The sequence below is a fragment of the Cebidichthys violaceus genome, unplaced genomic scaffold, assembly GCF_023349555.1.
Source record: "Cebidichthys violaceus isolate CVI_PGR_0920_01 unplaced genomic scaffold, fCebVio1.0.p SCAF_16, whole genome shotgun sequence".
Classification (NCBI taxonomy): domain Eukaryota; kingdom Metazoa; phylum Chordata; class Actinopteri; order Perciformes; family Stichaeidae; genus Cebidichthys; species Cebidichthys violaceus.
Window position 1 is genome coordinate 6,405,863 of NW_027176329.1, and position 15,774 is coordinate 6,421,636.

The following is a 15,774-nucleotide window of genomic DNA, read 5'->3' on the forward strand; positions in this document are numbered from 1 at the left end:
CTGGAATTGCTGTGACACAATAAAAAGAATGGGATCATAATTAATCTAACTGTGTTTACTCTGCAATGCCATGTCAAAATGGCTGCAGTTAAGAGGGCCCATCAAGGAGAGCGTGAACAGGTTAGCGTAAATATGTCCTCTCAGCAGGGATTGCCATTGTTAAGGTTTAAGGAGGATACGTGAGGTAGATCTGAAGTAAATTACATTCTGTCCATAACGTTAGATGACTCGTGGTGTCAGCAACTTAGAAACCTTGTGTTAATGGTACGTTCATTATTCTGAGTGAAATCGGATGCTTGCTCGGTTTAGCTGACCCGATACTTGAGCACCTGGGCAGGTGGCAGCTTCCAATTAGGCAGTTTACTGTGCTTACTGTGTTTTTTCTTCAGTTTAATCTAGTTTTATTGAAATTCCCGGGTTTCATTTTTGCCTTTATTTCAGTGAACCTTTTGGAAATAAATATTTATTTTTGCACTACCCCTGCTTATCGAACTGGTTCGTCAACATTCTTTTTAAAGTTTCTGGAGCCAAACCAACTCCTCTACCCTTTTATATGGGTGACAGCACTGCAGACCTCCACGAAAAAAGAGGAGGAAGATATTTCCTGAAATGATAAATGGCAAAAACGCAAGGAAACTGTTGCTTGTACAAAAAACAAGCTTGCAATGTTAATTACTACTAAAATAAAGCAGATTATATTACAAACCGTCACGTCTATATAAAATGGGTAAAAGGGATGCTAGTAAATGTATAAAATGTAATGCTGCTGAAGGAACTTTGCTCAATCTGCTGAAGGACTGCAATAAAATGAAAGATCTTTGATTCAAAGAAAGTGACAATTCACACTATTACAGCCATGCCAGTCACACCATAATGATGGACAGTGGGAAATTTCGAATAACTTCAGCTGAGTATTTTCAATGAAATCAGAAAGACACTAATTATGAAAAACCGGATTGCTTGAAATACACCAACTCTGTTAAACATGGATCACTGATGCAATAAACATGATTACATTGTAAAATCTATCAGTCTGCAAAATAATGAGACAGAATACACTGAAACTTGGGTTTCAGTGGAATAGTAGTTAATTTCACTATAAGAAATGACAAGAAGAAGAGAAAGAAAGGAGAGTGAAGGGAAAGAAAACTAATAGTTCTCTTCTTTTTCTGTCTTTTTTCTACAACATTTAGGACTCATACTGCATGAGTGGAGCATTGGTAAAGGATTGGTTTACATAATTATTTTCATTTGTATATTGGTTCGGAGGAAATACAAATAATACTGGTCAGATGGTTAAGGTAGCGCTGGAGGGAGCAGGCTTCAGCAAAACCACATGTTTTTCATGTGATTTCTGCAGCATTCATGAACCAAGTTGTCTTTTTGATGCAACTGCTGACCAGAAGAGCAGAAATAGTTGTTGCAAACTGTATCAAAATGCATGCCAATGCTGACCCTGGCAACTATCAAGCCCACAACCTCTGAAGTTCAAAGACCAACTCCGAAAAAGAGGCACACAAAACTACAAGTATATGTGAACAATGTAAAAAAAAATGTTATGTCACGCTCAAATAAAGCTGAATTAGATCGGTGGTGTCTATTACATTCAGTAGCAACGTGATTGTTAACTTTCAACCGCCAGAGCAGGTTTTTCTCGGTGTGTGCAGGGGTGAGTGAAAAGTGCTGAGTCACCATGAGTTTTCAACAGTCAAGTTTCAAGATGCTGCAAACACGCAACAAGAAATAATGAAGTAAATATAATAAATAGTTCAGCCTCGGATTCGTGTTTTTTTTTCTTCGCTCATATTCCTTGGTGTGCGTGGCTGAGATCAAAGAGTATATGCAAAGCAAGAGAAGGGTCTCCTCCACATGTGTGACTTTGCTAATGCCTGCGGATCAATGCAGCTAGAGGCATAATTCATATTGAATTAGTTTAATGCAGTAACTGAAATACGCTGGCTTTCAATATGACATCATGTTGCCTTGATTTGAAGACAGATTGATAAAAGAAGGTGTAACGTGCTTTTATCGAGTGTGAACTACCTTGACTGTTTTGAGTCACAGATCTTTGGCAAAAACAAAAAAATGGGATGGGACTTAATTCCACCAATCCTGATGCGAAGGGGCTGGAGCTTCTTATATAAGCAGACATTTCACACATTCTAGCTTCACTCCTGACTTCTTCCACTACAGGCTTTTACTTCCAGCTGTAGCAGTTCACTCTACAACCATGGCCAAGGACATGACTCTGCTGTGGGGCTCCGGCTCTCCTCCCTGCTGGAGGGTCATGATCGCACTGGAGGAGAAGAACCTGCAGGGATACAACCAAAAACTGCTGGACTTTTCCAAGGGGGAGCACAAGTCAAAGGAGGTCATGGCCATGAATCCCAGGGGACAGGTAAATTCACTTTATACATTACCCAGATATAATGCAAATCTTCTTCTAGTGTCAATCTGCTTTTTGCTTATATGCACACATTCGTTTTAAACAATGTTGCCTGACATTTGCATTCCACTCTCTTTCTTAAAGCTTCCTTCCTTCAAACATAAAGACTATGTCGTGAATGAGTCCTACGGTGCCTGCATGTACCTGGAGGTAAGAACTTGGCCCCCTATTAAAATTGTATGCAGCCATATACCACCAAGGAGGTAATAAGTAGGAGGGCTCATTGTGCATTGTTGTGTGTTCAACAATGCCTCGTAGACATCAGACACCCTACACCTCCAGAGGAAAAGAAACCAGAGCAGCATGCAGCTGTTCTTAATGGTTCCTCTTTTCATGTCTCCCAACAACAGAGCCAGTTCAAGTCCCAGGGAAACAAGCTGATCCCTGACTGCCCATCTGAACAAGCAAAGATGTATCAGCGCATGTTTGAGGGTCTCACACTCAACCAGAAAATGGGTAGGTTAGGTCTGACATGCAAAGTATTTTACTGTTTTTGCAAACCAATATGTAGCTGTTGACACGATAAATCTTGTACATTAATAATTGTTTTTGCAGTTGATCCTATTTAACTTAATGACTAAGCTGATGTTGTTGTCATTCAGAGGCCTTGTGGGACTTTGAACCACATTGCTCTTGGCAACACACTACACACTGAACTGCCTTGTTTTAAAACCTCTGAGACTTCATGTCCTCAGTCAATCTCCTCAGAGGGTGCACCCCTACACCTGAAATGCACTAATGAGCTGTGCATTCACTTAATTAAGCCATGGCACCATGCATTACATCTATGTGGTTCGCCCCTTAAAAGAGGTAGTGAAAGGTCATTATAATCCCTCAAAGATCACATGTTCAGACTAGCTTGCATTCAAGGCTCAAGTCATGAGACGGGGCGCTTCAGTGAACGTCGTATTTTCTAAGGAGGCCGCTTCAAACTGTATTTGAGCTACTTTTACGGTCTTCAGTTTGAAACTGCTGTTGCGTAAACATTTCTTGAATGACTCCACCAAATGCCAGGGAAATGAAAGCAATTAGTCCAAGCACTATGTGGGCGTGGCTGTTGTAGCCCACTATGAGTGGATAGATTTCATTGATGGCAGCCGTCACGACTGACTGTTTTTACATTTTTCAGCGGATGTGATCTACTACACCTGGAAGGTCCCTGAGGGAGAGAGACATGACAGTGCTGTGAAGAGAAATAAAGAGGCTCTGACTACTGAAGTCAAGCTGTGGGAGGAATACCTGAAGGTAAACCTGAACCATGTATCCTCCAATGAAGGTCCTTTTCAGCTTAAAGCCGGGTGAAGTGGTGGTTATCCTGTATATACCTGAACATTTTAAATCAACTTTATTTTCAGACACATGAGTCCATATAAAATGGAGGGAGTAAATAAATACAACAACAAATGAATACAATATGAGGACACCAAGACAAAGGTATAATCATTGTAGTTCAAAAGTCACTCGTGGTGAAAAACATTTGTTCCAATGTTTCCAAAAACAAGAGGAATACCTTGTGTCACTTTGTTTGCTCAGTTAAGGTGTTTATGATTCATTTTTTTTTTTTTATTCTGTCAATCGACTGAAATGTTAATTTGTGCATGAAATTCCTCAACACAACGGGAATGGTGGGAACATTACTAGTCACAAATGTATGACTTTAACTTATCCATCTTGGGAGCTTGAGCAAGATTCTAAAAGCATCATTAAATACCACCTGAATCTTTTTCATTTATGCTTTACTGCACCACAAGTGGGCTGTAAATACTATAGCTTACCGTCAAATATAAAATACAAAACTTACTTCAGTGTTTGAATGAAAACGGCAATTACATGTTGGGTGTACAGAATGCTGTTCTGTAAGAGCAGCAGCATTTTTGGAAATGCCCTCCTTCGCTTTTGTTCTGATAGTTTGATTAGAAGACTGATACCAGTTCATGTCTGGATAGTAAATATAAAGTTGCCACCATAAGATGCTTAGCTTCGGACAAACTTGGATAAACTGCTACCGTGGCTCTTTCCAGGTAAGAAAGGTCACCTACTGCCACCTCTAAAGCTGTAAGTCCCACTTGTTCAATCTGTAGTAAAATCAGACGTTGTGCTTTTACAGAGCAACACCAGCTGTTTCCCCATGCTGCTGGTTCCCGCTTCATATCTAGTATCCTGACACAAGAGTGGCAACAATCTTGTTTAATTTATTCAGAGTATAAAAATAGCAAGTTGTGGTTTTGTGCCAGACCTACCAGGAAGCACATATCCACCAGTTATTACTGTTACTACAACTCGTTCATATTATACTTTGTTTTTGTACAGATGAAACAAAAAAAAGTCTATAACATGCTAATTGGGTGTGGATGAAAAAATGCAAAACAAATAGAAAAAGGCCAGATTTACAAAATACCCGCGTATGACTATAGGCCTCAGTGAGCTTTAGAGGAGCTGATTGGCAAATGTTGGTACACTTTTCTTTTTTTCAGCTAAGTGGCTGCTGACATTAGTGTATATAGTTAATGGATAGATATAAAAGTGGTATCTATCCTCTCCTCTATCTCTTGGCAAGAAAGTGAATCATTGTATGTATTCATTTGTGCATTTAATAAGTGGAACAAAGTTTTTAAAACATGCATGCACTGGTTCAATGTTTTTCAGCTAGCTACTGTATAGCCATGATTGATGGCCAAACATTTCTGTTAATTGTTAATAGGTATAATGGCAAATGAATGCAGCTGACAGCTGTCTTGGGTGTCAATCTGCCCACCAGCACATAGATGTGGCCTAACTCTTTTTATCTGTCTTCTAGGGACCAGGACCTTTTCTGGCAGGAAAGGACTTTTCACTGGCTGATGTGGTTGTTTATCCAAGCATCGCTTATCTCTTCCGTTTTCAGTACGTTGATTAAATCACTAAAATATCTTTAAGATTGACAAAATAAATGCACTGATTACAAAGCAGCAATACATTTGTATTTGGAAGTTCACATCAACTTTTCTCCTTTCTTTAGGTTGTGTGAAGAGCGTTACCCTAAACTGGCAGCCTACTATAACTCTCTGAAGAACAGACCCAGCATCAAAGTCTCCTGGCCTCCTACCTGGCTGGAGAGCGAGGGATCAGAAATGCTCAAAGACGTCTGAGATTCAAACACGCATCAGCTGACACACTGTTCCTGTTGTGTAATATGTAACCACTCCTTGCATTGCACTACTCTAGTGTGTGGCTTAAACTGCAGATTCTGTTTGTGCTCTAAACAATAAACATTGGCTTTCAGCTTTGCATGTTTTTTAATTTAATTTCAAAGTCAGTGTAGGTCTGTGTAACGAGGAGCAATAGTTTTGGAATATACGTATGTTGCTACGCCAACATATTTGAGCATAGTCTTCAAAACTTGTCTCTCACAGGAAGTTTGAAGTTCTGACAACAGAGGCCTCTCAACTCAAATAAACTCCACCACTTTCACTGTCCTTTTGGTTTGATGCTGTTCAGCTCCTTGAACTTGCAACTTTCCTGTCATTCCTTGTATGTCCAAAAGGTGGCAACACACTGCAAAAACAGAATATGACCTTTCCAGTGTTTTCATACCAAGTCCACAAAGACATTTCTCCAATCAGAGTCTGGGTTAAGATCCCTTGACTTTTGTCATCAGAGCCTTACTGACCTGTTCAGCCCCTCACCATGGGAACAAAGCAAATGAAACCATTGTCATTCTAGGTGACAGGTCAGACCTCAAAGCAATATTTCAGCTTCACTCAATACGACCTAATGCTTAAAAGTACACTTTTGTATTAAAGCTGCTCAATCAAAAGTTGTGTTCTGAAAGAGTGAAAATGTGAAGTATTGATAGGATTCAGCATGCCAGAAAATCTACAGCAACGGCAACATTTTGAATAAGTCAGCAGAGCAAAAGTAAACGGTTGCAACACTGTTCCAATGTTCTTGTTTCGATGCAACTGTGACCATGCACTTTCCTCTTTAGTTTTTTTTTTTTTTTAAAGGGCCAGTGTGTAGGATAATCTATTGGCAGAAATGAAATATAATATTCATAACTGTTTTTATTTGTGTATAATCAGCTGAATCAGTGTTTTCGTTACCTTTAGAATGAGCTCCATAGAGAGCTAAACTTCAAGAACTACACTATATTGCACCGCCATCTTTCTACAGTAGCCCAGAAGAACAAACACTAACTCTACAAAGGGCCTTTCTCGTTTTTACGTTATTTGAAGGTCACCGCAGTTCTCCGACATGCTTGGAAGGGAGTGATGAGCTGAGGGCGCTACAGTTGGTTGCAATCTGCAACCTCACCACTAGATGCCACTAAATCCTTCACACTGGTGAGGTCAAAGACACACACACACACACACACACACACACACACACACACACACACACACACCTGCTTTTCTCTGCATGCACTTCTACTGCTACCTCAGGACCAATCCTTCAGGACAGCCCAATGTGCGGACTCCACCACAGGGTGTCACCTTTAATACAGAAACAAACTTGTGCATCTGCTAGGTGTTTTACGTGAACATGGGCTGAGATCCTGCACACTCAAGGAGTACAGCAGCTTTAACAATTCTACTGCAAAGCATCACAGACTTTGGCAAAGTGTCATCCTGTTCTTCTTAGTGGTTCTTTTTTTAATCAGACACTATTAAATGCTTCTCAGTGCCATTTCAAATTCTTGACAGGACATACCTGCATCAGTGAACCAGTATGCTGGAAAGTGTGCAGACACAGCTTCTGTTCTTGACAGTGGAATTGGATTAATAGTAAGTACTTATGATCACATGCTAACAATCAGCATACAAGAGCAAATTTAGGATATTCCAAAATAAAAGCCAAATAGTGGTATTTTTAAGCCAAATATTAAAATGTGATTTTATTTTTGGAAACAAGAAAGGCCTCATGTAATGTGAAGTATTTAAAGTTAAAAAGCAATGTTAGTGTGTTTAATAAGCACTCCTAGTGGTGGATATAATGTTATAACATGTTTGTTTGGAAAAGTGTTAAATCATAAAAGTATAATCATTCTATGTATCAAACTATAAAATATAGTTACTGAATGTTTTGAGGGAAAGAGAGAGACCTTTGAGACAGGCTTTTCAGATCCGAAAACAACTGTATGATAATGTGATGAGTTTGGTGAGCTGACTTCAGGAATGTGGGGTGTTAACAGTGGGGGAAGGAGACGTATTGATCAAACAGAGATGTAGATGAAGACAGCCCTAAGAAAACATGGGGGTCGGGTACATGCAGTTTTATGAGGAGGAGGACAGGTCGGACCAGAGGACACTATTCAGACATTATGCGGATCACTTAGACCAATGGAGAGCATTGTCCGAGGACAGGAGGAGACAATCGGATTTCAACCAATCACAAAGCTGATAATGGACTTTTGAAAGTAAACTACTGACTTTTGGGTATAAAAACATTGTTCGGAGAGATGATGTTCAGTTCTTGGCGATCGTCTTTACTGTGAACTGGCGTTTGTAGGCCGGTGGGGGGAGAGTCTTTCAACTCGGTTTCGCGATTCCTTACTGTCAACAGTGTAATTCAGTTTGTAATTGTCTTTTAGCATTTGTAAATTATAAATACTTTTTCATTGTGAACTTTGCTCAATCTGCTGAGAGACTGAAATCCAATACAAGATCTTTGGTTTGGCATATCAAAGAAAGTGACAATTCACACTATTACAGCCATGCCAGTCACACCATAATGATGGACAGTGGGAAATTTCGAATAACTTCAGCTGAGTATTTTCAAAGAAATCAGAAAGACACTAATTATGAAAAACTGGATTGCTTGAAATACACCAACTCTGTTAAACATGGATCACTGATGCAATAAACATGATTGTAAAATCTATCAGTCTGCAAAATAATGAGACTTGGGTTTCAGTGGAATAGTAGTTAATTTCACTATAAGAAATGACAAGAAGAAGAGAAAGAAAGGAGACTGAAGGGAAAGAAAACTGAATAAACTAATAATAGTTCTCTTCTTTTTCTGTCTTTTTCTACAACATTTAGGACTCATACTGCATGAGTGGTGCATTGGTTTACATAATTATTTTCATTTGAATATTGGTTTGGAGGGGTTGAAATACAAATAATACTGGTCAGATGGTTAAGGTAGCGCTGGAGGGAGCAGGCTTCAGCAAAACCACATGTTTTTCATGTGATTTCTGCAGCATTCTCTCATGAACCAAGTTGTCTTTTTGACAAGAAATAGTCGTTGCAAACTGTATCAAAATGCATGCCAGTGCTGACCCTGGCAACTACTCAAGTCCACAACGTCTAAAGTTCAAAGATCAACTCAGAGAAAGAGGCACAAAGAAACTTCAAGTATATGTGAACAATGTAAATAGCGGGTTCTCATTTTTTAATGTCACGCTCAAATAAAGATGAATTAGATGGGTGGTGTCTATTACATTCAGTAGCAATGTGATTGTTTACTTTCAACGGTCAGAGCTGGTTTTTCTCGGTGTGTCCAGGGGTGAGTGAAAAGTGCTGAGTCACCATGAGTTTTCAACAGTCAAGTTTCAAGATGCTGCAAACACGCAACAAGAAATAATGAAGTAAATCCCCACTATAATAGTTAAAGCTAAAAGTAATAAACAAAGATAATACTCACATAGTTTTCCACAGATATGTTATCTAAGTAATGTTAGTTGGAGTGTTATAGTACAAACACGTTTCAATGTTCTAACTTAAGTGAATAAGCTGATTGTTAAGTACAATTACAGGTTATAGGTGTAGTTATTATAAGTCTCCTTCAGTGCACTTTTAAAAACATTATTTCAGCCTCGGATTCGTGTTTTCTTTTCTTCCCTCATATTCCTTGGTGTGAGTGGCTGAGATCAAAGAGTATATGCAAAGCAAGAGAAGGGTCTCCTCCACATGTGTGACTTTGCTAATGCCTGCAGATCAATGCAGCTAGAGGCATAATTCACATTGAATTAGTTTAATGCAGTAACTGAAATACGCTGGCTTTCAATATGACATCATGTTGCCTTGATTTGAAGACAGATTGATAAAAGAAGGTGTAACGTGCTTTTATCGGGTGTGAACTACCTTGACTGTTTTGAGTCACAGATCTTTGGAAAAAACTAAAAAATGGGATGGGACTTAATTCCACCAATCCTGATGCGAAGGGGCTGGAGCTTCTTATATAAGCAGACATTTCACACATTGTAGTTTCACTCCTGACTTCTTCCACTTCAGGCTTTTACTTCCAGGTGTAGCAGTTCACTCTACAACCATGGCCAAGGACATGACTCTGCTGTGGGGCTCCGGCTCTCCTCCCTGCTGGAGGGTCATGATCGCACTGGAGGAGAAGAACCTGCAGGGATACAACCAAAAACTGCTGGACTTTTACAAGGGGGAGCACAAGTCAAAGGAGGTCATGGCCATGAATCCCAGGGGACAGGTAAATTCACTTTATACATTACCCAGATATAATGCAAATCTTCTTCTAGTGTCAATCTGCTTTTTCCTTATTTGCATTCCACTCTCTTTCTTAAAGCTTCCTGCCTTCAAACATAAAGACTTGGTCCTGAATGAGTCCTACGGTGCCTGCATGTACCTGGAGGTAAGAACTTGGCCCCCTATTAAAATTGTATGCAGACACCCTACACCTCCAGAGGAAAAGAAACCAGAGCAGCATGCAGCTGTTCATAATGGTTCCTCTTTTCATGTCTCCCAACAACAGAGCCAGTTCAAGTCCCAGGGAAACAAGCTGATCCCTGACTGCCCATCTGAACAAGCAAAGATGTATCAGCGCATGTTTGAGGGTCTGACTTTCCACCAGAAAATGGGTAGGTTAGGTCTGACATGCAAAGTATTTTACTGTTTTTGCAAACCAATATGTAGCTGTTGACGCTGTAAATCTTGCATATTAATACAAATTGTTTTTGCAGTTGATCCTAGTTGAACTTGATGACGAAGCTGATGTTGTTGTCATTCAGAGGCCTTGTGGGACTTTCAACTACATTGCTCTTGGCAACACACTACACACTGAACTGCCTTGTTTTAAAACCTCTGAGACTTCATGTCCTCAGTCAATCTCCTCAGAGGGTGCACCCCTACACCTGAAACACACTAATGAGCTGTGTATTCACTTAATTAAGCCATGGCACCATGCATTACATCTATGTGGTTCGCCCCTTAAAAGAGGTAGTGAAAGGTCAATATAATCCCTCAAAGATCACATGTTCAGACTAGCTTGCATTCAAGGCTCAAGTCATGAGACGGGGCGCTTCGGGGGAGGGGTGCAAAAAGAGGACAGTGCTACATTCCCAAAAAATTACAATCAACTCGTGCGTAATCAGAAATACAGTTCAGTGAACGTCATATTTTCTAAGGAGGCCGCTTCAAACTGTATTTGAGCTACTTTTTACGGTCTTCAGTTTGAAACTGATACGTAAACATTTCTTGAATGACTCCACCAAATGCCAGGGAAATGAAAGCAATTAGTCCAAGCACTATGTGGGCGTAGCTGTTGTAGCCCACTATGAGTGGATAGATTTCATTGATGGCAGCCGTCACGACTGACTGCCTGTTTTTACATTTTTCAGTGGATGTGATCTACTACACCTGGAAGGTCCCTGAGGGAGAGAGACATGACAGTGCTGTGAAGAGAAATAATGAGGCCCTGACTGCTGAAGTCAAGCTGTGGGAGGAATACCTGAAGGTAAACCTGAACCATGTATCCTCCAATGAAGGTCCTTTAGACCGAAAGCTAAAAATGGTGTTCTCTGCATGGATTTAATTGTGCGGATATCTTCTACCAGTTTTTAGCTTTTTTGTTACTCCAAGAGCCTTATTTAAGATAAAACTCTGAATCAGTGGTTATTCTGCATATAGCTGAAGATGAGAAAATATTCAACTTTATTTTTAGACACATGAGTCCATATAATTAATAAATACAGCAACAAATAAATGCAATACAACATTTGTTCCAATGTTTCCAAAAACGAGAGGAATACCTTGTATCACTTTGTGTAGGCTCACTTAAGGCCTTTATGATTAAAATGTTTCAGTCTATCTAAATTTAAATTTGTACATAACATTCCTGAACATTACTCTTAAATGTAAGACTTACACTTATTCATCTTGAGAGCTTGAGCAAGATTCTAAAAGCATCATTAAATACCATCTGAATCCTTTTCATTTTTGCTTTAGTATAACTGCACAACAAGAAGGCTGTAAATACTAGAGCTTACCCTCAAATATAAAATGCAAAACTTACAGAGCCGCAGAGGAGGGATTTTAACAAATGCGAAACACGCTTGGTGTTGACCTAAAACAGCAATTACATGTTGGATGAACAGAATGCTGTTCTGTAAGAGCAGCAGTATTTTTGGAAATGCCCTCATTCGCTTTTGTTCTGATAGTTTGATTAGAAGACTGGTATCAGACCTACCAGGAAGCATACAGTTGTGGTCAAAAGTTTACATACACTTGTAAAGAACATAATGTCATGGTTCTCTTGAGTTTCCCCGTTATTTCTACAACTCTGATTTTTCTCTGATAGAGTGATTGGAACAGATACTTCTTTGTCACAAAAAACGTTCATGAAGTTTGGTTCTTTCATGACTTTATTATGGGTTAACAGAAAAAGTGATCAAATCTGCTGGGTCAAAAATATACATACAGCAGTGCTAATATTTGGTTACATGTCCCTTGGCCATTTTCACTTCAATTAGGCGCTTTTGGTAGCCATCCACAAGCTTCTGGCAAGCTTCTCGTTGAATCTTTGACCACTCCTCTTGACAGAATTGGTGCAGTTCAGTTAAATTTGATGGCTTTCTGACATGGACTTGTTCCTTCAGCATTGTCCACATGTTCTCAATGGGATTTAAGTCAGGACTTTGGGAAGGCCATTCTAAAACCCTAATTCTAGCCTGATTTAGCCATTCCATTACCACTTTTGATGTGTGTTTGGGGTCATTGTCCTGTTGGAACACCCAACTGCGCCCAAGACCCAACCTTCGGGCTGATGATTTTAGGTTATCTTGAAGAATTTGAAGATAATCCTCCTTCTTCATTATCCCATTTACTCTCTGTAAAGCATCAGTTCCATTGGCAGCAAAACAGCCCCACAGCATAATACTACCACCACCGTGCTTGACGGTAGGCATGGTGTTCTTGGGGTTAAAGGCCTCACCTTTTCTCCTCCAAACATATTGCTGGGCATTGTGGCCAAACAGCTCGATTTTTGTTTCGTCTGACCACAGAACTTTCCTCCAGAAGGTCTTATCTTTGTCCATGTGATCAGCAGCAAACTTCAGTCGAGCCTTAAGGTGCCGCTTTTGGAGCAAGGGCTTCCTTCTTGCATGGCAGCCTCTCAGTCCATGGAGATGCAAAACACGCTTGACTGTGGACACTGACACCTGTGTTCCAGCAGCTTCTAATTCTTGGCAGATCTGCTTTTTGGTGGTTCTCGGTTGACTCTTCACCCTCCTGACCAATTTTCTCTCAGCAGCAGGTGATAGCTTGCGTTTTCTTCCTGATCGTGGCAGTGACAAAACAGTGCCATGCACTTTATACTTACAAACAATTGTTTGCACTGTTGCTCTTGGGACCTGCAGCTGCTTTGAAATGGCTCCAAGTGACTTTCCTGACTTGTTCAAGTCAATGATTCGCTTTTTCAGATCCATGCTGAGCTCCTTTGACTTTCCCATTGTAGCGTTTGTGGGCGTTTGCATCCAATGAGCCCTATTTAAATGGCCTCAGAGAAGTCACCAGCTGTAGTCACTCATAATCACTCACAAGAAGTTAAGAGGCCATGCTATGAAGCTCATTTCATTGACACAACTTTCTAAGTCACCAAAATTGCTAATTCATGTTGCTGTATGTATATTTTTGACCCAGCAGTTTTTGTCACTTTTTCTGTTAACCCATAATAGTCATAAAAGAACCAAACTTCATGAATGTTTTTTGTGACAAAGAAGTATCTGTTCCAATCACTCTATCAGAGAAAAATCAGAGTTGTAGAAATAACTGGAAACTCAAGAGAGCCATGACATTATGGTCTTTACAAGTGTATGTAAACTTCTGACCACAACTGTATCCACCAGTTATTACTGTTACTACAACTTGTTCATTTCACATTTTGCTTTTTGTACAGATTAAACAAAAAAATATATAACATGCTAATTAGGTGTGGGAGAAAAAATGCAAATTGACTAGAAAAAGCTACATTTACAAAATTGCCCATGTACGACTATAGGCCTCAGTGAGCTTTAGAGGAGCTGGTTGGCAAATTTTGGTAGCTTTTGGGGAGACTTTTTTATTTAAACTTTTTTTTGTTCAGCTAAGTGTCTGCTGACGTTGGTATATAGTACATGGATAGATATAAAACTGGTATCTATCTTCTCTAACTCTGCAAGAAAGTGAATCATTGTATGTATTAATTTATGCATTTAATATGTTTTTTAAACACGCATGCACCGGTCCAATATTTTTTTTTTAGCGAGGTACTGTATGGCTGTCCATCATGGCTAACATTCATGTAAATTGTAATTGTTAATAGGTATAATGGCAAATGAATGCAGTTGTCCTGGTTGTCAAATCTGCCCTCCAGCACATAGATGTGGCTTAACTCTTTTTATCTGTCTTCTAGGGACCAGGTCCTTTCATGGCAGGAAAGAACTTTTCACTGGCTGATGTGGCTGTTTATCCAAGCATTGCTTATCTCTACCATTATGGGTACATTGACTAAATCACTAAAAATGTCTTTAACCTTTTGGACCCTACACCGATTTTTAGGGTTATTGATGATTGACAATATAAATGCACTGATTACAAAGCAGCAATACATTTGTATTTGGAAGTTCACATCAACTTTTCTCCTCTTTAGGTTGTGTGAAGAGCGTTACCCAAAACTGACAGCCTACTATAACTCTCTGAAGAACAGACCCAGCATCAAAGCCTCCTGGCCTCCTACCTGGCTGGAGACCCTAGACACACTCAAAGACATCTGAGATTCAAACACGCATCAGCTGACACACTGTTCCTGTTGTGTAATATGTAACCACTCCTTGCAGTTGTTTGGGGGGGGCATTTGAATATTCAAAGTCTCGTGCCTAAAATGGATCAAATAAAACATCTTGTTGTGGATTCAATTCAGATTGAGTGGTCAAGTGATGTCAAATTGGAATGTATTGGTCTGAAAGTGTCACTATCATCTCAAATGTCTTTTACTCTTATCTGTCTCTACAGACCACCATCGTCCAAATGTGAATTTTATGATCAGCTTAATTCCATGTTAAAGGAATGTGACTTTGACAAAGAGGTTATATTAATGGGTGATTTTAATGTAAATTGGGAGGATAAGTCTGGAAGAAAATCCCTAAAACGTATAATTGACAGTTTTAATATGACCCAGTTGGTGAACGAACCCACAAGGATAACCCACTCTTCTCAGTCCCAGATTGATTTGATTTTTAGTAATAAACCAGAAAGAATTATCAAAACGCACAATATGGTAACTGGTATGTCTGACCATAATTTAATACTTTTAACAGGAAAACTTGCAAAGAAACGTTTTAATATCTCTTCTACCAGAAAAGCTTATCAATTAAGAATACCGAAAGGTGACCAAAATTCATTTGAGGATGCTATACAAGGAATTGATTGGAGGAACTGTTTAACTGGTGCAAGTGTGGAGGATGACAGCAACATCTTCTTATCCACAATACAGACCACAATTAACAGTTTCCTTAAAAAAGCCAAAATTAAACAAAATCAAAAGAACACACTTGCATGGCTAAATGGTGACATCTGGAATTTAACGAAAAAACGGGACTATGCGTTAAAACTGGCACTCAAGTCTAAATTAGGAAATGATAGGCAGAAATTCATTATGCTGAGAAACCAGGTAACAAAAGAACTTAGAAAAGCAAAAGCTAATTTTTTTATTAAGATCATTGATGAAGCAGGAGGTAATTCTAAAACAAGATGGGATAATCTAAAGAAGTTAACAGACAAACCTAACAGCAATTCAATGAAACAACTTAAAATGAATGTGAACGGGTGCCTTACACAAGATGAAGTTGTAATTTGTACAGCTTTCAATTCATACTTCATCAACTCAGTGGAAGCTTTAACTCGAAGCTCCAGTATAGGTCAATTTGATCTTATACCAGTAAATGAAGGTCAACCATGCTTCTTGTTGGAAGAAAATTTAAGTCTAATTATCTTTCTCCTATTTGACATCGAAAATATGGGCTGCACACGAGGCCCAGCCACATGTGGGTTGACTGGTTGAAGTTCCTTTTACACTTAGGAAGGGCAGGTGATCGCATGATCAGGGAATTAACATGCCATGGGGGA

At 39.4% G+C, this 15,774-nt stretch overlaps 2 protein-coding genes across 2 annotated transcripts; both read left to right on the forward strand.

Annotated features, from left to right (window-relative positions):
• The first annotated feature begins 2,164 nt into the window (after nt 1–2,164).
• On the forward strand, nt 2,165–5,707 carry LOC137872630 (glutathione S-transferase A-like). Its single transcript, XM_068710945.1, has 6 exons — nt 2,165–2,398; nt 2,531–2,596; nt 2,797–2,902; nt 3,576–3,691; nt 5,244–5,329; nt 5,445–5,707. The coding sequence occupies exons 1-6, from the start codon at nt 2,231–2,233 to the stop codon at nt 5,572–5,574; spliced, it is 672 nt and encodes a 223-aa protein (XP_068567046.1). The 5' UTR covers nt 2,165–2,230; the 3' UTR covers nt 5,575–5,707.
• A 3,914-nt stretch (nt 5,708–9,621) lies between these two features.
• LOC137872631 (glutathione S-transferase A-like) lies at nt 9,622–14,564 on the forward strand. The gene is made up of 6 exons (XM_068710946.1): nt 9,622–9,865; nt 9,962–10,027; nt 10,148–10,253; nt 11,013–11,128; nt 14,063–14,148; nt 14,300–14,564. The coding sequence occupies exons 1-6, from the start codon at nt 9,698–9,700 to the stop codon at nt 14,421–14,423; spliced, it is 666 nt and encodes a 221-aa protein (XP_068567047.1). The 5' UTR covers nt 9,622–9,697; the 3' UTR covers nt 14,424–14,564.
• Nucleotides 14,565–15,774: the final 1,210 nt, after the last annotated feature.